Genomic DNA, 25,485 nt, shown 5'->3' with positions numbered 1-25,485 from the left:
AGTGTGGTAAAGTGGCAGCAGAGAACATCAGCAGCCTATTTGTATACACAGACAATGTCATGCTGAGAAAGGACTTCAAAGACCAACCCTGTTCACATAGCTACAAAGAAAATAAAAGAGCTTGGAATCAACTTAACCAAGGATGTTCAATATCTGGGAATCACAAAAGATTAAAGAAGGAAATGGAAGAGGACACCAAACAACAGCAACAACATATTGAGAAGCTTCTGCACTGCCAAAGAGACACTCAGCAAAATGAAGAGGCAAACTAACAGCTGCAAAGCATGCAGCTGATAAAGAATCAACTACCAGAATCTTTCCAGAAGCTCAACAACAGTAAAACAATCCACCCACTCCAGAAATGGGCAAGGGACTTCAACAAGCAAACTATTTCAAGAAAGGGAATCTCCATGGCCAACAAACACATGCAAACATGCTCAGGATCACTAGCCATCAGGGAAATGCAAACCGATATTACAATGGCCTTGAGGATGTGAGGGAAAAGGCACCCTAATCCACTGCTGGTGGGAATGTGAACTGGTATCACCACTGTGGAAGACAGTATGGAGATAAGTCAGAAATCTGAATACAGATGTAGCATATGAGCCAGCCACTCCAGCTCTGGGAATGCACCCAAGGGAAATGAAATCAGCATACAAAAAAAGAGTTCTCTCTGCCCCCATATTTACTACAGCTCAATTCACAAGAGCAAAGTTATGCCATCAGCCAAAATGCCGATCCCCTCAAGACTGAATAAAGACATTACGGGCTACGGACACCACATGCGTCTGCAGACTGCACAGCCTGGCTATTGTGCATCCTCCTGCAATAAGCATAGGCCTGTGAAAGCCTCTCTGTCTACACAATGATTTCATTTCCTTCAATATGTTCCCAGTAGTGGGTACACCCATACAGTTTTCCATGTTGACAGGACCAATTTCACATGAGAAATTGTATTGCTCTGCAGGTATATATTACAGAATACAGACATCGGATCTATAAATCCAGTTTTAACTACCTTAAACACTAGAACAGTAAAGTAAATTTAAGAAACTGGAAGGAGGAAAAGATGCAAACAGAAATCAACCCAACGGCATAGAAAATATCACAACAGACATTCAGTGAGACCAAAATACAGTTCTGGAAAACTTAGTGAAACTGACAAAACGTTTATCCTCAGGAAACAGAGGAAAAAAAGGAGAACAGACGCAAGTGACTTGACAACAGAAATGACAGAGAGGACATCACTACCAACCTTGCCAAAATAATAAACCAAAAATACTAGGGAAAAACCAAGGCACGGGGATTTGGTCAACCTAGATAGAGTGGCTTGATTCTCCGAAAGATGCAAACCACTAAAACTGAATACAGTGAAACAAGAAACTCTGAATACACTTATAATTTCCAAAGACACTGTAGTAGCAGGGAAACCAAAACAAACAAAAAAGACATGAAGAACATGAAGGAAAGTCCAGGACCAGATGGCTCCATTGGTGAGAACTCCCATTTAGAAGATAATTAAAATCCGTGATTCGCACACCCTTCCAAATAGAAGATGAAGAGGAAAAGCCTTCCATTTCATTCCATCAGACCAGCATTATCCCAACATCCCAAACAAGCACATTATAAAGAAAATGGCATATATATATATATATATATATATCCGTAGTGAATGTGTCATAAGCCTCAACAAAATATGACTAGACGCCATCCAGAAGCACAACCAAGGCTTAGCACATTGCGCGCAACTGAGAGTTACTCTGGAAATGCAAGGATGCCTACCATAAAAAATCAATCTTTCCCAGAACAGAAGTGGAGGATGGCCGAAGTCCTTGGGGCCCTGTACCCACCTGTGATACCAGGATGAAGCTCCTAGTTTCCTATCAGAGGACACCAAACAACAACAGCAACAACAACAACAACAACAAATTGAGAATCTTCTGCACTGCCAAAGAGACACTCAGCAAAATGTAGAGGTCAACTAACAGTTGCAAAGCATGCATCTTTGGCCGTGCGGCCATCTGGGGAGTGAACCAGTGGATGGATGATCTCTCTCTCTCTCTGTCTCTACCTTTCTCTGTAACTCTGACTTTCAAATAAATAAGATAAATCTTTTTTTAAAAAAGGACAGTGCATAGCACTGGATTGTTCTTTCTCTTCTATTTTTAAGCAAGAGCAGACTTTCTAATTGTTTCTATCAAGCAGTGATTGAAAACCAGTATCTACCTTACAGAGTTGGTGTGAGAGGGCACTTAACAACGTCCAGCACCAGGGACTCCCCCCATGCCTCCATAGCATCCAGCAGCCTGCTCTCTGCTGTACCTGTTGGTGGGACAGTGAACAGGAATCACAGGAAGAAAGAGCCCAGCACAACCTCCTACTGCAAAACAAACAGCAACACCTCATTCCAGAAGCCTGAGTTCGTGTGAGTCCTTGCCAAGGAACAAACGGGGCCCACAGTTAAATGGAGTTAACTCCCCAGTTAAATGCTTCTGAGAGGGGCAGACTGAGAGCCACCGCAGGGTCAGCTCCTGCTTGCAGGAGGCCACAGATGAGCCTCTGCCCCTGAGCCTGAAGCTTTCCCTAGACAAGGGCTTCACGGTGGCCTCGTGACTGCACAGGTGGAACTGCAAGTGATAATTCACAGCCTGCACCAAAATCCCCACGGTCCTTGGGTGTCCACCTTGCTCTCCCATGACCCTGGCCTGTTCTGCCTTTTTCTGTGCAAACAATCAGCATTGCGCTTCTGTTAACCATGATCAGCAAGGGGGGCATCACACACACACACATACACACACACACATGTCCTGTCCCACATAGGTGTGTGGCTCCCTCATTGCATTTACAAACCACAGGGTATCCAAAATGCTAGTTCTGATTTGCTTTTATTTCAAAAGCCAGAGGAAGGTGTTCCCACATGTGAGCCACAAACTACCACTTCGTTCTCCACTAAGGATGGCAGAGGGAATGCCTGAGCCTTTCCCATGACAGATGCCAAGGCAAAGACACCACCAAGCAGGTCAGTATCGAACACTGAAGGTGCCACCAAAACCCACAGAGCTCAGATGTCCACTGGAAGCTTGTATGCTGTTCCTAGGCAACGACTTTACACGTGGTACTGCCCCCTGCTGCTCACAAATAATCCCCACTGGGAGTCTGTCTGACTGCTGAGCCTGCCCAGGACCCTGGCCCTGGGCACCACTCATTATGCCCAACTCCCTTCTGGGGGAGAACTCGGGATCTGTTTACCCACTGCCCACTGAGAGGAACACGCAGTGCAGAGGCACAGAGCACCACACAAACCGAGAAAATCCACCGCATCTGATGCTTGAAGCCTGGTAAGACGTCCCCTTGACTTTCTCCATTGTTAACGCACCCAGTGCTAAGCCTGCTTGTGAACAACATAAAGAAATTGTTTTCTTAAGCACCAGCACAAGCCGAAGGAACTTCCTGATGGTTCATCAAACACTGCAGAGAGACAGCAAATTCTATGCAGGCTGCCGTGGACTGAACTGTCTGTCCCTCTAAAATCCAGGTGCTGAGGCCCTGGACCCCAAGGCGAGGGCATGAGGAGGCGAGGCCTTTGGGAGGTGGCCGGGGTGGCTAAGCTCAGGAGGGTGGGGTCTCCCCCTGATAAGAAGAGGTAGAAACACCAGAGTTCCCTTCGGCCTCCTCCAAGTGAGGACACAGTGAGCGGGAAACACACTCTGCCAGCACCATGGTCTCGGCCTTCCCAGTCTCCAGACGTGAGAAAGCAATTTCTGCTGCCTGAGCCACTTGTCCTGTGGTGCTTTGCTCCAGCAGCCCCAGCTGCCCAACACAGAGTAGCAGGAGAGACCCCAACAAGCTCCCTGATACAGGAAAGCAAATGGAATGGCCGTGCAGGGAGCTGAGCCACAGACGCGTGGATGAGAACTCTGAGATCTTCAACAACTCAACAGAGAAGCTGGGGGCAATTCTGAGGGGGACATGCTCACAAGAAAGAACAGGAACACAACTTCAGAACCCACACACTCAGGGGAGAAGCAGGAGAAAGAGGACCCATTCATGATCCACACCACAAGACACAAAGCCCTTTGCCTGTCACGGCCAAAAAGCTGGGAACACAGGACAGAACAAGACAGGGTCCTTATGCCACGCACCTTCTAAAGGATGGTATCTGGCCTAGTGCTTAGGACACCCATGTCACACATTAGGGCTCAGGCTCCTGACTCCAGCTTCCCGCCGGGGCAGACCCTGGGAAGCAGTGGTGATGGCTCGAATAACTGGGTTCTTGCCACCAATGTCAGATACCTGGATTTAGTTCCTAATTCCTAGTTTCAGCCCTGGGGCCATTTTGGGCATTGTAGGAGTGAGCTAGAAAATGGGAGATCCCTCTCCCCTCTCTCTCTCTTTCTCTCTCTCTCTCTCTCTTTCTCTCTCTCTCAACCTCCTTTGCTTTTCAAATAAGATGAAAATAAATTAAAATTAAATGCCTGTGATAGTGGTTTGTGCTAGAGACTTGATATCTATATATGTACACATTCACACATACATAAACACATATCCCAATAAGTAAATAAATTCTTAACCATAAGACCCAAAACTCTAAAATGACTAGAGGAATGCAGAGGGAAAGGTCCATGGCATTGATCTGAGCAGTAATTTCTTGGATGTGACCCCAAAGGCATGGGCGGCAAAAGCAAAAAATAGACATATGAGATTGCATACAAGAAAATCCTTCTCCAAGCAAAGGAAACAAGCAACAGAGTAGAGAACTGACGCACACACTGAGAGAATATTTGAAATCATTTATCAGGTGAGGGGCTACTATCTTAATACAAAGAACTCAAATGAATCAGTAACAAGAAAACATCCCCTGAATGGACACTTCTCGAAAGAAGACATACAAGTAACCATCTCCAATTATCAGAGAAATGCAAATTAAAATCACAACAGAGAGGCCAGTGTTGTGACACTGTGGGTAAGCTGCCACCTGAGACGCTACATCCCACCTGGGCACTGGTTTTTGTCCCACTCACTTCCCTTCCAATCCAGCTCTCTGCTAATGAGCTGGGAAAAGCAGTGGAGGACAGCCCACGTGTTTGTGCCCCTGCATCCAGGAGCTCCTGGCTCCTGGCTTCGGCCTGGCACAGCTTGGCCATTGCAGCCATCTGGGGAGCAAACCACCAGATGAAAGAGCCCTCGCTCTGTCCCTCCCTCTCTCTTCCAACTCTAACTTTCAAATAAACATATAAATCTTTAAAATAGATAAATAAAAATAAAACCATGTAAGACATCATGTCACTCCACCAGACTGGCTATTACCAAAAGACCCAGGCCACAGGTGCAGAAAGAGGGATCTAGCACACTTCTCAGGGGAACGTCAGTCAGTACAGCATTTTGAAAACAAGCACAGAGGGTCCCTAAAGGCTAAAAACAACTCAAGCTCTCCCACGACCGCACCAGCCCACATCCGGATTTATGCACATGTGCATGTAAGGTGTATACGTACATGTATGTCATGTGTGTATGTACATGTGTGTGATATCTGTGTGTGACATGTGTGTGTAATATGCATGTGTATATGTATGTGATTTGTACATGTGAATATGTGTGTATGTGATATATACAAGAATACATATATGTATATGGCAGAACCATGTCTTCACTTACATGTCCACTGCAGCACTGCTCACCACAGCCAAGACAATGGAAATGCATGAATGCCCCTTGGCAGGTGAATGGACAAGGAACAGCAGCTGCAACACACCCAGGAATACCCAGACCAAAAATACCCACAGGAGGGTCTGTCATTTACAGCATGTTCATGGAGATGAAAGTCACGCACTGTATACGAGGACTCTAAAGTCCTTAAAACACAGGATTGAAATGTTCTTACTGGGGCTGGTGTTACAGCACAGGTGGTTAAGTCACCGCCTGTGTCTCCAGAACCCCATGTGAACACCAGTTCATGTCTTGGCTACTCCACTTCTGATCCAGTTCTCTGCTAACATGCCTGGAAAAGGAGCAGGAGATGGCCCAAGCTTGGGCCCCTGACACACACACTGGAAACCTAGATGGTTTTCCAGATTCCTGACTTCTGCCAGGCATAGTCCCAGCCATTGTGGCTACTTGGGGAGTGAACCAGCAGATGGAAAATCTTTCTTCTCTCCCTCTCTGTGTGTTTGTGTGTGTGTGGGCATGCACATGTGTCCCTGTGTGTCTCCCTCATCCCACACCCATAACTGCCCTTCAAGTAAATAAATAAATCTTAAAAAAATAAAAAGAAAGGGAAGAAATACCAGAGAGCTGATCTGTCTCCACCCCATTAGAACACAGCAAGAAGATGGCCACCCTCACCAGGACCCAACCATGCTAGCACCTGGGTCAGACTTGCAATGCTGAGAACCGTCAGAAAATCAATGTCTGTGGTCAGGCCAGGCCAGGTGTGGGGTTTGTTACAGTAGCTTGAGCTGACTAACACACCCCCCAAGGCCTCCAGAAGAGCATGTGACAACCTGACACAGCTAACCCGTGAACTCACATCCCCACGCGGCCAGGCCTGGTGCTGCAGCAGATACAATTCCCATTGCCCCCAGCTCCGTCTCCTTACTGGCATCACCAGATGGGAGAACTCCATCATCACCACTGTGTGTTCCACCAACACAGCAGGTACACTTGGGGGAAAAATCACAGCATTCCACTCCCTCAGGACAACCACCTAGCACATCAGGACAAGATGGTCAAGAGTGGGAATTGAGAAACTGTCTCTATAATGTGCCTGCAGTAAGCCACGCTGCTAACCAAGTGCAGGGGCAAGGTCTCGGTTGAGCGAGTCACATGACCGGTGGTGGGTGCTGTCGCTCCCCCTCTTCGCGGAGGAACGACACAGGACCCTGCGCTGTTCTTTTATCTGCTCGGCCCTCCCCGGGTTTGCTGCTGGTTCTTCCCGGGTTGGCTACCATCCCTTCCACCTCCGTGGAAGGGCGGTTCCCCCTAGCCACTTTCCCCACTTCCGCAGGGGAGCAGCACACCGCCGGCCGGCTCTCTCGGGGGCTGCACAGGTGTTCCCTCAGATGTTCCTGGTGCATGTTGTCTCTCTCCTCCTTTATAGTCCTCTTCCATCAATCCCAACTCTGCTACCCACACGCCGAGTACGCTGCTCTCCTCCAATCAGGAGTAGGTCCTACAGTTTATTGGTTGAACTGGAGGCAGCTGTGTAGAAGCTGTTTCTCCCTTCTCAGCGCCATATTGTGGGAGAGCAGATGCATAGAATAAGTCTTAATTCCAGTAACTTAGTCTAGTCCGAGTTGCTCCCCACAGATCCCCCTTTCTTTTTATTTTTGGCGTTGATACGCGCCTGTCTTCGGTGCCCCCATGGCTCACACTCTGCTCTGCTTGCTGGAGTTGCCCACAGGTGCTTACAAGCACTATCAACCAGGCAAACCGAATCCGGGTCCTCTCTTTGCCATGTTGTGAGGAGGTTTTTAGGCGCTGATGCGTGCCTGTGTTCGGTGCCCTGCAGCACATGCTCTGCTCTGCTAGAACTGCCTGCAGGTGCTTACAAGCCCTAACAATCAGGCAAACCGAATCCAAGCCTTCTCATTGCCTTATTGTGGGGAGACTTATTGGTGTTGATAACGTGCCTGTCTTCGGTGACCTGCAGCCACCCACAGGTGCTTATCGTCTTACTAATCAGGCAGACCAAATCCAAGCTCTCTCATTGCCATGTTGAGGGGAGGCCTTGTTTTTCTCTATTTCTCTATCTCCGGGCATTCCTATCTCTCCCATTTTACTTCTATCTGCCAGCATTCCTATTTCTCTCATTTTACTTCTAAAACTTCTGTTTCTCTTATCCCTGCGGCTTCCCGGCGCCCGCCCCGAGGCTGCCTCTTGGCAGCTTCCCAGCTCTGAGCCACTTCAGCCCGCGCTTCTCTCATCTGCGTGGCTTCCCGGCTTTGCGCGCGCACTCCGCGGTCTCCGCGCCCCATCGCGCCCGCACCACGGCCTCACACTAGCCCCACGTTCCCTATCTATTCACACCCCGTGCGCTCTCTCTGCATGCGGCGGCTTCCGCGAGTCACACAGCGTAGCTTACGTTTCCGCCACCGGTATTCAATCTAAGTTCCCTGGGCTAACCTGGCGAATTCAACCTAGCTTACGTGTCTCCGCCTTATGGTTTGGCTTCCCGTCTTTTGCTCCCAGGGCTAATCTGACGGATTCCAACCTGGCCCACGTTTCCGCCTCTGGTTTAACTTTTCACCTTTTGCTCCCCGGGCTGACTTAAAGAATTCCAAGCTGGCTTACGTCTCCGCCTCAGCCTGCCCCCGCAGCTTCATCCTCCCTAACATTTTTCTCTACCCTGTATGTTTCCCTAAGTTTTCTTCCAACAATATTCCTCCCTCATTTCTCCTGGCTTCTCCCCGCAGTCCGTATCCAAGTCTGTTTGTTCTAGCTTTCACTTTCGCTTTCGACCTTAGAGATTTCTCCCAGCTTCCCCCCGTAGTCCGTATCTGAGTCTATGCCTAGGCTTTTGATAGCTTCTTCCGGCACCTTTTCCGTCCGGCTTTTCCCTAGGCTCTTTACTAGTCTCTCTCTCCAGTATTTTCCCACTTCTTCCTGTTTCTTCCCTCCTAGGTTTCCTATCCGAGTCACGGCACCACTATGTCGCTCCCCCTCTTCGTGGAGGAACGACACAGGACCCTGCGCTGTTCTTTTATCTGCTCGGCCCTTCCCAGGCTTGCTGCTGGTTCTTCCCGGGTTGGCTACCGACCCTTCCACCTCCGTGGAAGGGCGATTCCCCCTAGCCACTTTCCCCACTTCCGCAGGGGAGTGGCACACCACCGGCCGGCTCTCTCAGGGGATGCACAGGTGTTCCTCTTAGATGTTCCCCTCAGATGTTCCTGGTGCATGTTGTCTCTCTCCTCCTTTATAGTCCTCTTCCACCAATCCCAACTCTGCTACCCACACACCGAGTACGCTGCTCTCCTCCAATCAGGAGTAGGTCCTACAGTTTATTGGTTGAACTGGAGGCAGCTGTGTAGAAGCTGTTTCTCCCTTCTCAGCGCCATATTGTGGGAGAGCAGATGCATAGAATAAGTCTTAATTCCAGTAACTTAGTCTAGTCCGAGTTGCTCCCCACAGGTGCCACAGAGAGCTGACTACAACACACACCTGGGAGCAGGTGAGCTCTCAGAAATGAGGGAGCCGCTTACCATCACTCAGGTCCTGCAGGAGACCCTCCTGGCAGGAGAAGTCCAGGCTCGCTTTGATGGTGACAGTGAAGGTGGCTGCTTGCCCAGGCTGCAGGGGGAACTGGGCGAGGGTTTCTTCCAGCTTCCAGCTCAGGAAGTTGCCATACAGTTTCTCTGCAATGATAACAACAATAGTGATGTTGATGGTGATGGCAGAGCAGAGGCACAATGAGACTGACACCAACCCGGCTGGGAAATTCTGGCACACGCTCAAAAACAAAAGTGAGAACCATTCAAGATGTCAGAAAGCAAAGTCCTAGGAAAAGCCCTGAATCAGAAGAGGCCGTGAGGCACAAAGAGGAGGGAGAATGCATCACACCAAGGCACAGGTCCAAGGCCAGGCCACCGTCCCTCCTGGGGAGCCGCCGGATCTGCAGACGAAATGAAGGCCTGTGGCTCTGGCAAGTGAAGCTAAGTTTCTCCACCATGAACATTTTCTGTATTGTACTGCTGTGAGGGAAACAGACCCATGTAAAGCAGGGACACTGCTTCAGAGAAAGGAATCCAGAATTAGAAACACACAGCTAAGAGCAGAGCCTCAGGCAGGGCCAGCGAGGAAGCGGCCTTGGGCCTGGAGCACTGTGCAGAATGGTAAATCCTGAGCTGCGGTTTGTCTGCAGACAGCATGGGGGCGACGGCCACTGCATCGGGGGCTGGTGCAGAAGCTGTGCACGGTGACCAGCACCGTGGCTCACTAGGCTAATCCTCCGCATTGCAGTGCCGGCACACTGGGTTCTAGTCCCGGTCGGGGCGCTGGATTCTGTCCCGGTTGCCCCTCTTCCAGGCCAGCTGTCTGCTGTGGCCAGGGAGTGCAGTGGAGGATGGCCCAAGTGCTTGGGCCCTGCACCCCATGGGAGACCAGAAGCACCTGGCTCCTGCCATCGGATCAGCGCAGTATGCTGGCCACGGCGGCCATTGGAGGGTGAACCAATGGCAAAGGAAGACCTTTCTCTCTGTCTCTCTCTCTCACTGTCCACTCTGCCTGTCAAAAAATAAAAAAAAGAAGCTGTGCATGGTGACCTCTGCAGAGAACAGGGCAGGGGGCATCATCATTGCATCAGGGGCTGGTGCAGAGGTTGCACACGGTGACCGCGGCAGAGAATGGAGTGGGGTCATCATCACTCACAGCAAGGCACCCTATGGAAGGACAGGAAGAGACACAGGGGACACCCAGTGTGGCCTGGGAAGTGGCCATCCCTCCTTCATTAGTAACTGGGAGTGAGATGTGAGACATCCAACCAAGGCCCAGTATTCTCTGCAGCCAGCACACCTGGGAAAACTGACAACCTCCAATGTCTGTGCCACAAGGTCAGCTTCCAACTCTGCTCCACTGAGAAGCTCCCAGCCCCACTGCCCTCCTGCCACAGAGGGGTCCCACTTGTCCTCCACAGCCCCACTCATGGGCTGCGTTCCTGTGGGCCTTGTCCCCCACACACATACACACAACCCTTCCATGCCCTGACAAGTAGGATACTATATCCAAGGGACTTATTCTCCTACCAATCAATCAATCAATGGATGGCACCAGCCCCCAACACTGAGACCCAGCACCTGCCTGGAGAGGCAGGCACCATGAGGGTTAGGAGCACCAGCTCCAGGACAGGGCATCTCTCCTCACCTGCCAGCCCTGGCTGCGTGTCCTAAGTGAGCCACCAAACATCCGTGTCTGTCAGTTTAGCCATCTGTAAGATGGGCTGTCATGCCAGGTCAACAAGGTAATAGAAGCCAAATGCTTAGAACACAGTATGGACTAGAACAGCACTTGGGCAGTGTTAATGACTCCTCCCATGTCTCAAAAACCCCTCTCTCCTTGTCCTAAGTGAGTAGTCCCTCCCCAGGGCCGTGTGAGGATGAGCTAGCCCTGTAGAGTGTGGGACCCCGGCCCAGCAGTCAGCAGGCACACTCTAGCACTAGCTGCCACCATATTTCTGCCCCTCCAGCCATGAACAGGACCTGGCACGGGGAAGAAGACAAAAGTGACAACAGTGTGGACCAAGTCACAGTGTTCGGTTTATAATTCGGTTTATAATTAGAACAGATGGAAACAAGTTACACGGAAAAAAAAAACCAGGATGCCACACTGAATGTGCAATGTAATTTCAAATGCATAAAAGTACTCAAGTAGAAAAAATGAAAACATATCTATATACTAATATTAGTTTGCTTGGAGTCATGGGATCATGGGTTATTTCAAATGGTTTTGTATTTTTTGAATTTTCTGCAATGAGCTTTTATCATGCTTTTATAAAGAAATACACACAAGGATACTTCAAGAAGTTCACAGAAAATAGAATTAAAGGGTAAGTTTATTTTGATGCCAAAAAAGATTAAAATGCTTGCATATGAGGGACCTTCAAATCATTCATGAGAAAAGTACATTATGAATAAAGCATGCGTGGATTTCAAAAACGTTTGGCACCAAATAAATTACTTTTAGTTCTGTTCTTCCATGAGCTTTGGGAAGTCCCCTTGAGCCTGCATACACACACACACACACACACACACACACACTTGTATAAATCTGCGCTAATAGCTCTCTAAGTCTAGGCCCCTGCCCCCCTAACCTGGTTTCATGCAGTGAGAAGCCTGTGGGTCCTGGCTGAACATCCACATGCAAGACCAACCACACCAAGGCCTGTGGCCCACCTGACAGAGAGGTGGGTTCTGAGCCAATGCACATGCCTTCATGGTGCCCCACACTGTGGCAGGGCAGTAATGTTTCCTGATGACAGGGGCAGCAAATCACAGGGACTGTGTGTCCCCAAGTACCAGGCTCGTCTCAGCCAGCTGAATAAACTTCCCTGGGGCAGCAGATTAACTCTGTGGCAGCCACGTGCATTGGCAGGCAATCAGATGCCTACTAAGAATTTGGCCAGGCTAAGGAAAAACTAGCCCGCCCACACTAATTAGGTGAGCTCTGCCTCTCCATGCCACTACTGTGCTCACTTGGCAAGGCAGGGACCATCCGGAGGGACCATCCAGCAGGAACAGCCCCAGGCAAGCAGGGCAGGACTTGGAGCAACTGCCTAGTTAGCAGCTTCCCAACAGAGGTGCTCCATCCCAAGTCATAAAAGAATCAATTACAGCACAGAGATTTACAGCAATTTGCCCAAAGCCAAGCAGCTGGTAAGTCGTGGAACCAGGACTCAGCGCTTGCATGGCAATGGCCTCCTCCCACCTATCTGAGGCCCTGACCAGAGCCGGAGTGAACTCCAAAGAGGAGGCTTCGTACAAGGGAACTTCATGGAGGGCATGCAGAAAACAACACGGAACACTCAAGTATGGGAGCTCTGGCATCTGCCCACCTGAGTGTGAAGCCCAGCTTTGCCCTTCTGCAGCTCTCGGGACAGGTAGGGCTCCAAGTCCTCTGTCAGCCAAGATGACCTGTCCTCAGAGGAGGTGGTAACAGAGTCAGCATGATGGTAACATGAAGCAATGCGAAGACTTAGCATAGCAACGCGGCACCCAGAAACTGCTGGGAAGATGGATGAAAAAGCCCGGGCCCCAGTGAGGTTTGCTTCTCACATTCCACACTGCCCATTTCACTCGTGCAAGGAGCATTCATTGCACAGCCACTGAGGAGCCTCATGGCAGGCATGAGGCAAGGTTCTGAGGACAAAGAGACCAGGAAGATGTGACCCCTGCCCTCGAGAGGAGTCAGGGGAGAGGTCTCTGACTGCACAGCGGAGGCCGCCAACATAGACCAGATGGAGATGAGGCTCCCGTGAATCTGAGTAATGTGTAAATATCACCACCACTGCATCATAGAGAATGGGGACAGTAACTGCCTGCTGAATTCACTGCCCACATCTGGGGGCCCAGAACTAAAGGAAGACTCATTGCCCAGTGGCTTGAACTGCTGGGTCCCAGACTTGGCAGCTACCCATCTAGCCTATCAGAAATCCATAACTAGTGGGGCGGAGGGCTACATGTTACAACCAGCTACAGCACTCTCCTCGCCTGTCCAGAGGGCTTTTCCTTCCTCAAAAGTGCTTCACTGGAGAGATGAACTCTGGGACTGAGGCCAAAGAGCCCTAGGGGCAGGGGGACTGAGAGGCGGTGGTGTATGGCGGAGAAGGGAGGTGCGAGGAACATAAACCCTGACTGTTGCTGATCTGCAGGAGGCACCTGCCAACCACAACCCCAAAGGAAGTGCAGGAGCAGGGGGCAAACATGGGCTCAGTGCTAAGTGCTGTCACCAAAACACCAAGAGCCAGGCAGCTGGTGTCTGTGCTGGTGTCATTCTGCATGAGGGCAAGACTAGATCCCAGTGAGTATCCAGGAGGCACTTTAAGCCCCCAGCAGTCAAATCGCTCAAGCCAAGTCAGGCAGCTGGTCACTAGCAGACAACCCAGCAACAGCAACATCCAGGAGAGGGAAAGCAAACCCTGAGGAATCTGAGGAGTGTAAGGGGCCGGGCCGTCCCCCATACACGTGCGGCAGGGCAGAGCATGAGAAGAGGTGTGAAAACTGCTGGCACAAGGCCAGAATGTCAGTGATGCTCCAGGGCTCACACCTGGAGGCCAGCATGAGGACACTCAGACACCGAACACTCTGCTTATGTTGTAGGAAACTCTGTGCCTTAAGTGATGTGTGCAAGTTACAGACAGTGCCACACTCAGGGACCATCTAATGCCAAACAACCAAAGCCTTTATGGCTAAGACACAGCATGCAGCAGTGGGCAGGGCCAGTGAGCCGTCTCTGTGGCTGCAGTATCACAGAAAGCTACACAGCTCAGGCACCAGATTCAAGACCAGGCCCTGCCTCGCAGGCAGCCCTTCCTGTTTGTTTCTTCTCTGTATTTCTGTGCTATCAGACAGAATGAAGAATGCAGCCTCTCAAAATCCCACAGAGGGACGTGCGGCCAGAGGAAAAAGGAGAAACAGAAGTCAACTGTGGGGCACACGTCACTCATTCTCCCCCTGAAAAAAGTGGTGTCAGCATCGTAACACCGAGTAGCACTGGATGATGAGGCAGGGACCGCTCAGCTCTGCCTGTGGTTGCCGGCTTCTCCCTGTGCCCGGGCTGAGCTCCAGCATCCGTGGGAAAAGACGCAGCCCAAGAAGCTCGGCCCAGTCAAAACCTGCATGAATCTTCAATCACGCTGGCATGGAGTCAGCACTTCTTGTTGAAGAGAAAAGACATCCAGGATTGTGTGTGGGTGTGGCTACATATGTGCATGTGTCTGCCTGTGTGCACACCCTCGCACATGTGGTCATTTGTTGGAAAGCTTAAACAAACAGTAGACTTTTCTGAATCTGGGACTATTTAAGCAAGAGTGAGTATTGACATCTTCCCAAGTCTACAAAGGATGACTTGTTGCTGGTGAATTATAAGTAAAGGGTTAAATCACTAGATAATCCTGGTCCTGAAATGCAGTGGAGTGTAACAGCTCATCTCCCTGGAAGGAATGTGTACACGTGGGGACAAAAGACTCCACTAAGACAGTATTGAAACTCAGAGTAGAGTGTGGTAAAGTGGCAGCAAAGAACATCAGGAGCCTATTTGTATACACAGACAATGTCATGGCTGAGAAAGGACTTCAAAGACCAATCCCGTTCACATAGCGACAAAGAAAATAAAAGAGCTTGGAATCAACTTAACCAAGGATGTTCAATATCTGGGAATCACAAAAGATTAAAGAATGAAATAGAAGAGGACACCAAAAAAAAAAAATGAGAAGCTTCTGCACTGCCAAAGAGACACTCAGCAAAGTGAAGAGGCAAACTAATAGTTGCAAAGCACGCAACTGATAAAGAATAAACTACCAGACACTTTCAAGAAACTCAACAACAGCAAAACAAAACACCAAGAAATGGGCAAGGGACTTCAACAGGTAAATATTTCAAGGAAGGAAATCTCAACGGCCAACAAACGCATGCAGAAATGCTCAGGATCACTAGCCATCAGGGAAATGCAAATTGATACTACAACAGCCTTGAGGATGTGGGGGAAGAGGCACCCTAATCCACTGCAGGTCAGATTATAAACTGGTATGGCCACTGTGGAAGACAGTATGGAGATAAGTCAGAAATTTGAATACAGACGTACCATATGAGCCAGCCAATCCACCTAAGGTATATACCCAAGGGAAATGAAATCAGCATACAAAAAAGTTATCTATGCCCCCATATTTACTACAGCTCAATTCACAAGAGCAAACATATGCAATCAGTCAACACACCCATCACCTGAAGACTGAATAAAGCCATTATGGGAATGGACACCATCCACGAATATACAGACTGCATAGCCTGCCTATTGTGCATCCTACTGCAATAAGCACAGGCCTGTGAAAACCTCTCTGTCTACACAATGACTTCTTTCCTTCAATATGTTTCCAGTAGTGGGCACATCCATATAGTTTTCCATGTTGACAGGACTAATCTCACGTGAGAAATTGTATTGCTCTACAGGTATATATTACAGAATACAGACATCGGATCCATAAACCCAATTTTACCTACCTTAAAACACTAGAACAGCAAAGTACACCTTAAGAAACTGGAAGGAGGAAAAAGTTTCAAATGGAAATCAACCCAACAGCATAGAAAATATCACAACAGACATTCAGTGAGACCAAACTAGAGTGCTTGAAAACTCAGTCAACCTGACAAAACGTTTATCCACAGGAAACAGGGGAAAATTGAGAACAGACTCAAGTGACTTGACAGCAGAAATGACAGAGAGGACATCACTACCAACCTTGCAAAAATAATAATCCAAAACCACTAGGGAAAAACCAAGGCACGGGGATTTGGTCAACCTAGATAGAGTGGAATGATTCTCAGAAAGACCCAAGCCACTAAAACTGAATACAGTAAAACAAGAAACCCTGAATACACTTATAATTTCCAAAGACACTGTAGTAGCAGGGAAGCTGAAACAAACAAACCAAACAGACATGAACAAAGTCCAGGACCAGATAGATGGCTCCATTGGTGAGAACTCCCAAGGAAAAGATAATTAAAATCCGTGATTCACAAACCCTTCCAACAAGGAGATGAAGAGGAAAAGCCTTCCATTTCATTCCATCAGACCAGCATTATCCCAACATCCCAAACAAGCACACATCATCAAGAAAATGGCACACACATATCTGTCATGAATGTGTCACATGCCTCAACAAAATATGACCAGACGCCATCCAGAAGCACAACCAAAACTTAGCACACTGTCGGTAACTGAGAGTTACTCCGGGAATGCAAGGACCACAACCATACAAAATCAATCAATCCCAGAACAGAATACACATGGGGAAAGCCCACAAAGTATGCCAATAGACACAGAAAACCTATTTCACAAAAACGTCCATGACTTTTGCGAAACTAAAAAACGAATCATGAAATTAGGAACAAAAGGTACACCTCGGCCTGACAAGGCTCTTTCATGAAAATGCCACAGAGCGCTAACATCACACCCAATGCCAGGAACCCGAAACTGTCCTCCTAGACCAGGACACAGACACGCACTTTCGCTCTCATTCCTCCCGACAACACTCACAGGCCTAGAGCAGGGCGGCTGGGCCCTCCAAAAGCAGACAGACAAGAACACAAGGCCGTTCTGGAAGAAGACCGAGCCACCTCTGCTCTCACACAGCTGCTCGCACTCTGGGGACCCTTCCAGACCATCTGCACAGCACGACTGTGACCCCACCCGCGCCTTCGGGACCCACGAGCAACAGGCACGCCAGCAGCCAGGACGCCCAGCAGGAAACCGCAACAGCTGTGCATCACTCACCTCCAAGGGGGCCCAGTCTGTTGGGGGCACAGAGGTCCATGAGAGCCGTTGCTTCCGGAAGGGGCCAAAGAAGAGCAATGCACCTGGGAAACGGTGCAGCAGCCTCACACATACAGCCTCTCTGATGCTGGCCTGCCCCTGGGGTCGCTGGGTCTCCCTCAGGCTCAGCCAGCCGCGTCGAGGACGGCTCCTCTCCATGTGGCTTCTGCAGGCTTCGGGCATGAGCAGATGCGGCGCTGACTCCCAGCAGAGCACCACGGGGCAGTCGGCGCCAGCCGTGTGGGTGCACTTCCGGGTCATAGCACCAGGCGCAGGCGCACTCCACATGGGCTGTCACCATGGCACCCCAGGACGCATCTGCACATTGCTGCATCCAGCATTCGAAACCCCAGGGCCGCTTCCACTCCCGCCTCTCCAGGCTGCTACCAGGGACACAGATGCTGATGGCCCAGGTTCTCTGGACCCCACCTCCATGCCTCGTGGGAGTCCTCAATGGACCTCCTGCCTCCTGCCTCCTGCCTCCTGGCTTCTGCCTGGCCCAGCGCTGGCCATTCATTGCAGCCGCTTGGGGAGAGAAGCAGTGCAGCGGCATCGCCAGCACTCTCTCGCACTCTCTCTCTCTCTCTGAGTGATCGTCCATGTGGAGGTTCATCCCCGAGATGGCTATAAACGCCGGGACTGGGACAGAAGCCAGGGGCTGAAGCAGAAGCCAGGGACTTTAGCCGGCGCTCCATTCTGGGTTCAGGGGCCTAAGTCCTTGGGCCGTCTCCCTCTGCTTTCCCAGGCCTGTTAGCAGACAACTGGATCCCACGGCAAATGGCTTCCGGGAGGGTCGGCACTGTGAGGGAGCAGGTAAAGCACTGCCACAGTGCAGGCATCCCATAAGGGCGCCAGTTCGAGTACGGCTGCTCCACTCACTTCTGATGCAGCTCTCTGCTGTGGTCTGAGAAGGCAGCAGAATACGCCCCAAGTCCTTGTGCCTCTGCACCCATGAGGAGATCCTGGCGAGGCTCCTGGCTCCTGGCTTCAGATACTCTCAGCTCTGCCCATTGCAGCTAATTGGCTAATGGACCAGCAGATGAAAGACTTTCTCTCTCTCTCTCTCTCTCTCTCACTCACTCTCGCTCTCTCTTTCTCTGCCTCCCTCCCTCCCTCTCATCTCCTCTGTGTGTTACTCTCAATGTCAAAGAAATAAATAAGATCTTCAAGAAAAGTAAACCAATTAAAAAAGGAAGACATAGGTATAAATAAAATACCACATCAACGCCAACTACTAGAGATTTTTTAGAATTGGTATTATATGCATTACCTACCCTATTAACATAGAATTTGAAAAAGAGTTTAACTGGGTCTTAGAAAGGATTTTGGTACCCAGTCATTCTCTTCTTCCTTACAAACATTCCGCATGGCATTATCTCTGACTTGCACATGAGGAAATCTTTGGGATTTATTTATCAGACACTTACGTACCCATGCACACAAGGACGTGAAACACCTGGGATCTACAGAGTTCTCCACGGAACACAGGTCTGCTTCCCAGTCACTTCCCTCCACAGTCTAGCCCTGCCTTTAAAGTATGGATCATGTTTGAAATAGACCAAATCGTGTCTTTCACAAAGAAAAATTGAATACCGAAAGATAGCGTTTGAGGTCCCCTGGCTTTTTTTTTTTTTTTTTTTCAGGGAGAGTGGACAGTGAGAGAAAGAGAGATAGAGAGAAAAGTCTTCCTTTTCCGTTGGTTCACTGTGCTGATCCGAAGCCAGGAGCCAGGTGCCTCTCCTGGTCTCCCATGCGGGTGCAGGGCCCAAAGACTTGGGCCACCTTCCACTACATTTCTGGGCCACAGCAGAGAGCTGGACTGGAAGAGCAGCAACCGGGACTGAATCCGGCACCCAAACCGGGACTAGAACCCAGGGTGCCAGCGCCACAGGCTAGGATTAGCCAAGCGAGCTGTGGCGCGAATTGCAGTTAGTTACCTTCTAAAATACATGCAAATGCACTGTATGGGATCATTACTGAAGGTATAGTAATGTAAAATGTTTTTAAGTTAGTAAATCTCTATCCTGTAAAAATAACTTCCTAATTCATTTGTCATCAATTTAACACATGATGAATTAAGTGTATTTCAAATAAACACTGACAAAATTATTTTTTTGTTACATTTTTCTCTTATATTAAATTGATGTAACTTTTCACTTTTTGTGAAAATCCGGCGCCCAGACTGGGAATAGAACCCAGAGTGCCAGCGATGTAGGCCGAGGATTAGCCTAGTGAGCCATGGCGCCCGCCGGTCCCTTGGCTTTTAATGGGAGCCTAATTCACTATCTCCTCTGTTCAATTCTCTGTCATTTCCTCCTGAATTTCCTGTTTTGAGTCAAGGGTGCTACCTTCTTCTTAGTCTTGGAAGTCTCTGCAAACTCTATGTGCCTGCTGTGTCCTGTGTCCATGTGAGTTGATCTCACCTTGGCCCCTCCTGCCTGGCGTGTCCTTTGTCCACAGGTGAGTTGATCTCACCTGGGCCCCAACTGCCTGGCATGTCCTATGTCCATATGAGCTGATCTCACCTGGGCCAGTTCTTCCCCTTCCCGCTGTCATGGCCCTGGTGCAGATCTCAGGTCCCTCCTGCTCTGCAAGCTGCAGCACCCTCTCAATGTCATGCCCCGTTCCCTGGCATGGCTCTTTCCAGCCTACTTGTCACAGGGTAGGGAGAGTTTGCACCTTCTGCTTAGCTCGGGAACCTGTGGGCTGGCCTTGTGTACCCTGTGAAGTCTTGGCTTTATCTCAAGGACACTCATGGTTTGCTTCAAGCCATCTTTTTAGCCTGGTTTCATACTTTCCCCATCTACATAGTGAGTATTTGGTTTACTGGGCATTTTTGGTTCTTGGAGCAGGTCATGTAGTTGGTGCTGTTCCTGCCTGAGCAGAAGCTCTGGGATGCTCCTTTCCCCAGCTCCCCTGCTGTTAAGAAGTCAGGGGATTCTTCCTCCTCTCCTTTTGATTACCTGGCTGAGATCTCAATGAGAGCATTTCGTTAGGCTCCTAGTGTCCCTTAGCTAGCTGATCTCTCCCTGTGTTGTGCACTCCTGGGCACAGGGATCCTGCTGTCTTTCTTTCCCTGTAAGTCGGGCAGTCTGTGTGGAGCTGAACGATTTCACATTGTCTTTTCTGAAGGTTTAGTAACCCAGGCAGAGTGACAGCCAGGAGTTAGAGGACCGATGTTTCTCTTCAAGAGATGGTATCTCGCTGAGTGATGTCAGGGAGGGTCTTCCTCACAGGATGATGGCTGCTTAGGCAGTGTCTGTGTGCTGGGGGGAGTGGAGTGAAATCTGGGCACGTGGGGGAGGAGTGGCAGACCCCCGACGTGGGGTGAGTCTCTGAGCCTTGGCTTCCTAATTTGTGGAGAAGGGATGGCAGTGTCTATGTGTGTCCTGAGTTTGCACTGTCCTGGATGTCTGTCGCTGCTGCCACGGTCATCTCAGGTCTAGGAATGCCCTGCATTCAAACCAAGGCACCTTGCAGCTTCTGTCCACCTCTGACCTTTTATGGTGCTGGGTTCTGTACCCGGATGGAGGGTTGTAGCAGGCCCCGAGTTTTCTTTGTTAAAGCTTTTTGAAAATTCAAGTTGAAGCATTTAAAAAATTTTGTTTATTTATGTAAGAGGCTGAGTGACAAAAAAGAGAAAGAAATCTTCCATCCAGTGGTTTACTCCACAAATGCCTGCAACAGCCAGGGCTGGGCCAGGCCAAAGTTAGGAGCCCAGAGTTCCTTGCAGGTGTCCCATGTGGGTGGCAGGGACACAAGCACTTGAGCCATCACCTGCTGCCTCCCATGGTGCTCATGAGCAGGAATCTAGATCTGTAGCATGGAGCAACCAAGACTGAACCAGACTCTCCAGTGTGGGATGTGGGTGTCCTAAGCTGCAGACTAACCTGCTGCACCTCAGTGCCTGCCACAGTTGAAAGCATTTCAATGATAAATTTTAGCTTACAAATTATGTATGTTCCTTTTAGAAATCTTAAAAAATATAAATGGATAGTAAAAAAATAATTCCTCATCCTGCATCCTAACTGTGCATAGACAGGCACACTTAACATTCTATGTGCTTATTTAGTACTGTATATTCTTTTTAAAAATTGGATTGATTTTAAAAATGGAATTTATTGGCCGGCACCACAGCTCACTTGGATAATCTGCCTGTCTGCAGCACCGGCACCCCAGGTTCTAGTCATGTTTGGGGTGCCGGATTCTGTCCTGGTTGCACCTCTTCCAGTCCAGCTCTCTGCTGTGGCCCAGGAGGGCAATGGAGGATGGCCTAAGTGCTTGGGCCCTGCACCCACATGGGAGACCAGGAGGAAGCATCTGGCTCCTGCCAGAGCAGCCGTAGCAGCCATTTAGGGGGTGAACCAATGGAAGCAAGACCTTTCTCTCTGTCTCTCCCTCTCTCACTGTCTAATTCTGCCTGTTAAAAAAATAATAAAAAATTTTGCCGGTGCCATGGCTCACTAGGCTAATCCTCCACCTAGCGGCGCCGGCACACCGGGTTCTAGTCCCGGTCGGGGCGCCGGATTCTGTCCCGGTTGCCCCTCTTCCAGGCCAGCTCTCTGCTGTGGCCAGGGAGTGCAGTGGAGGATAGCCCAGGTGCTTGGGCCCTGTACCCCATGGGAGACCAGGAAAAGCACCTGGCTCCTGGCTCCTGCCATTGGATAAGCGCGGTGCGCCGGCCGAAGCGCGCCGGCCGCGGCGGCCGTTGGAGGGTGAATCAATGGCAAAGGAAGACCTTTCTCTCTCTGTCTCTCTCTCTCATTGTCCACTCTGCCTGTCAAAAAATAAATAAATAAATAAAAATAAAAAAAATAATAAAAAATTTTACAAAATTGAATTTATTTTATAAATCTGTATTTTGATTTTTGAAGTAGCATAAAACTTTTCCATATTATGAAGGTTTTCTGGGAGTCAACTAGAAAATGGTAGATCCCTCTGCTCTCTCTCTCTTTTTTTCCTCTCTCTCAGCCTCCTTTGCCTTTCAAATAAGATGAAAATAAATTAAAATTAAATGCCTGTGATAGTGGTTTGTGCTAGAGACTTGATATCTATATATGTACACATTCACACATACATAAACACATATCCCAGTAAGTAAATAAATTCTTAACCATAAGACCCAAAACTCTAAAACGACTAGAGGAAAGCAGAGGGAAAGGTCCTTGGCATCGATCTGAGCAGTAATTTCTTGGATGTGACCCCAAAGGCGTGGGTGGCAAAAGCAAAAATTAGACATATGAGATTGCATACAAGAAAATCTTTCTCCAAGCAAAGGAAACAGATGGGATCTCTCTGTCTCTCGTTCTCTGTCTGCCTTAACCTCTCTGTCTCTGACTTTCAAAAAAAATTAAACAATTTTTTTTGTAGTAAAATAGGTCAGGAAAGCAAGGAAGATGGAAGAGGGGATAACAGAACAGGATACTTTTCTTTCCCTGAGGTTGGTATCTGAAGAACGTGGGGGTTATTCAGGGTGAGTACAGATGCGTTAAGGGGCTGTGGGGGCCCTGCCGGGACCCTCGGTGCCTCCCAGCAGTCAGGCAGGAGCAGGAAAGGACACAGGGTGCCGGCAGGTTCAGCGGCATCAGGCACTGAGACCACAAACGCAGTCCTGCAGAGAGGAGGGTGCACCAAGCACCGCCACTGCCAAAGCAAGCTTGGGTCCAGCACTTCGGTGCCTAGTACTGTCCCCCTGTGTCCTGCATCCTCAGGACGGCCCCAGGAGGGGAGAACCAGGGTTGACACTTGTGCAGCACCTGCTAAGTGACGAGCACTGCTCTGGGTTCTCAGGCACGGGGGATGTCACAGTGAAATAAACAGATTACCAGAGCACCCACCCCGATAGCCCTCCTGTGGTCACTGGGACACCTCATATGGAAAAAGAATGTCAAGTGCCTCACACCTGGTGCATGAAATGAGCTCCAGGGTGAGAGCTCTTCCTAATTTAAGATAGAAAATAACTCTACCACCGGCACAAAGAAAGAAAACGTTGCAGGCACCAGAGAAGCATTCCATCCGCAGAGCAGGCATTTGGTAGGCTCAGTGGGCCCAAGGTGAAGCTGAGGCGAGAATGGAAATAGATGCTCTTTAATATCCACAGGCAAACCTGCTGCTGTCACCATGGCCCCACACAGGAGCCTTGCGCACGTTCCCAGTTTCTAGTGCTGGCGGTCATCTGTCACCACTGGGAGCCTTGCCTTGTACAGCAAAAGCACCAGGAATTATTCCTTTTGTATATTCTGGAAGTATATGGTTTGTTTCCATTAATTTAATTCCACATGTAAATGTATGGCAGCTTGGGAGGAAACTAAAGAAAGAATGATGGCTTTAATTTTTCACTGGTAACTGTGTTGCTCTGAGGTGGCTACACCGGGCAGTGTGTTACATGATTATGGTGCTTCTGCCTCCTAAGGGTGACTACACCAAAGCTGAGAATCAGGAGACTTTGGTCCTCCTGCTGGTTCCCCGTGCACCTGCTATGTGACCTTAGTTAGTCACCTCATCTGCCTTTACTTCCCCTGTCCATAAAAAGGAGGAGAGTAACATAGACCCCAGCCATCCTAGGCCTAACTAGAGACAAGGGCCTTTGGCCCTTTGGGAGTTAAACAATCTATGGATCTTTCTCGCTCTGTCTTTCTGCCTTTCAGGCAAACGAAAGTAAATTTCTGGCCAGTGCCGCGGCTCACTAGGTCAATCCTCCACCTGCAGCGCCGGCACACCGGGTTATAGTCCCGGTCGGGGCACCGGTTTCTGTCCCAGTTGCTCCTCTTCCAGTCCAGCTCTCTGCTGTGGCCCAGGAGTGCAGTGGAGGATGGCCCAAGTGCTTGGGCCCTGCACCACATGGGAGACCAGGAGAAGCACCCGGCTCCTGACTTCGGATCGGCGCAGTGCACTGGCCCCAGCGCACCATCCGCAGCAGCCATTGGAGGGTGAACCAATGGCAAAGCAAGACCTTTCTCTCTGTCTCTCTCTCTCTCACTGTCCACTCTGCATTAAGATTTATTTTATTTGAAAAGCAGAGTTACAGAAAGAAAGACACACAGAGAGAACTCTTCCATCTGCTGGTTCACTCCCCACATGGCTCCAACTGTCAGAGCTGGACCAGGCCGGAGCCAGAAGCCAAAAGCTAGGAGCTTCCTCTAAGTCTCCTACAGGGACCCAAGCCCTTGGACCACGTTCCATTGCTTTCCCAGGCATACTAGCAGGGAGCTAGATCAGAAGTGGAGCAGCTGGGACACAAACCGGCACCCACATGAGATATCAGTGCCACAGGCGGTGGCTCAACCAGCTACACCACAGTGCCAGCCTGAAAATAAATGTCTTTAAAGATTTTTAAGACCGACCAGGTGTGGGCAAGACCCAGTGGAAAATTAAACGCAAGGTAGGGAAGAGAAGGTGACTGGGCTGCACGTCTGCCAGTTGCCACCTGCCGGTTGCTATGCATGTCACCCACAACCTGCATCACCAGCAGTAAACACCCAGTGGGGCTGCCCAGCACACAGACGACAGACAAGAGTGTTTGCTCCCGGGGTTGCACTGGGACTTGCTGGGAAGAAAGCTGGGGAACTTTCTGGGGTGATGGAAATGTTCTGTATTATATCTTGATGAGGGCTTAGATTACACAATGACATGGGCCAGCATCTGTTGAAACTCATCAGATGAAACATGTTAGACCTGCACATTTCAGTGCATGTGCATTTTATCAAAAACATTGAGCTCAGAAGCACTCACAGGTGCTTCTGAAATCCGGAACTTTAGACAAGATACTGGGCGGGGTGGGGGGTGTAGGTAGGACGCCAGAGAGATGTGTTACAAGGCAAATGCAGCAAAATGCTAAGTATGGAAGCTACACAACAGGCACACAATTGTTTAGATAGGATTCCTGCAAGTCTGCAATGAATACTGTCCTGATAAAAGGCAGGAAAGAAAGGGATGGCTGACACGGGACTGAGTTCCAGAAAAGTTCAAAGGCACAGCAACAGCAAAGGAAACAGCAGCCCAGAAAGGTGGAAAAGCTACACCTTGGGCTTGGCACTGTGGTGCCGAGGGTTAAGCAGCCTCCTGCAATGCTGGCGTCCTTCGGAGGTTTGCCCAAGTGCTTGGGCCCCAGCTATCCACATGGGAATCCTGGATGGAGTTCCTGGCTCCTGGCTTCAGCCTGGCCCAGCCCTCAAGTGCTGAATCAGGAGGCAGCCCTGGGCTGCAGGAACCACAGGATGGGCCTGTTCCTGTCTCCCAGTCTTCCACTCAGTAACCAGTCTGCTGAGGATCTGACCCCTGTTCAGATCCAGTAATGGGAACCAAGGGCACGAAGGGGTCAACTTCATGCCTGTAGCATGTGGTATTTGATCTCCACCCCCATCAGGACTGCACTAAACTAAAGGAAGCTTTGAGGTTTTCTGAACAGTAGCTATGTAAAATATCGCTTGTAAAGGCAACAACGCAAACTTCCCAGGTCTGACGCACTGA

The 25,485-nt window shown here is 49.6% G+C and overlaps 1 protein-coding gene across 41 annotated transcripts in view; it reads right to left on the bottom strand.

Annotated features, from left to right (window-relative positions):
- Window positions 1-25,485, bottom strand: part of LOC127489004 (trafficking protein particle complex subunit 9-like) — a 279,821-nt gene that overhangs the window by 221,600 nt on the left and 32,736 nt on the right. For 23 of the 41 annotated variants that reach the window (XM_070063873.1, XM_070063857.1, XM_070063856.1 and 20 more), the window contains exons 1-2: window positions 16,978-25,462; window positions 9,198-9,350 (exon numbers count right to left, since the gene is read on the bottom strand). In XM_070063873.1, the coding sequence (XP_069919974.1) occupies window positions 9,198-9,350; window positions 16,978-17,629 (805 nt within the window). In that variant the 5' untranslated portion in view covers window positions 17,630-25,462. Of the gene's footprint in view, window positions 1-9,197; window positions 9,351-16,977; window positions 25,472-25,485 lie in introns of those variants that run through there. The other 18 variants (XM_070063876.1, XM_070063875.1, XM_070063877.1 and 15 more) reach the window with 8 other exon arrangements.

Source organism: Oryctolagus cuniculus, chromosome 19, assembly GCF_964237555.1.
Source record: "Oryctolagus cuniculus chromosome 19, mOryCun1.1, whole genome shotgun sequence".
Lineage (NCBI taxonomy): Eukaryota > Metazoa > Chordata > Mammalia > Lagomorpha > Leporidae > Oryctolagus > Oryctolagus cuniculus.
This window is presented reverse-complemented; position numbering and strand designations above follow the sequence as displayed.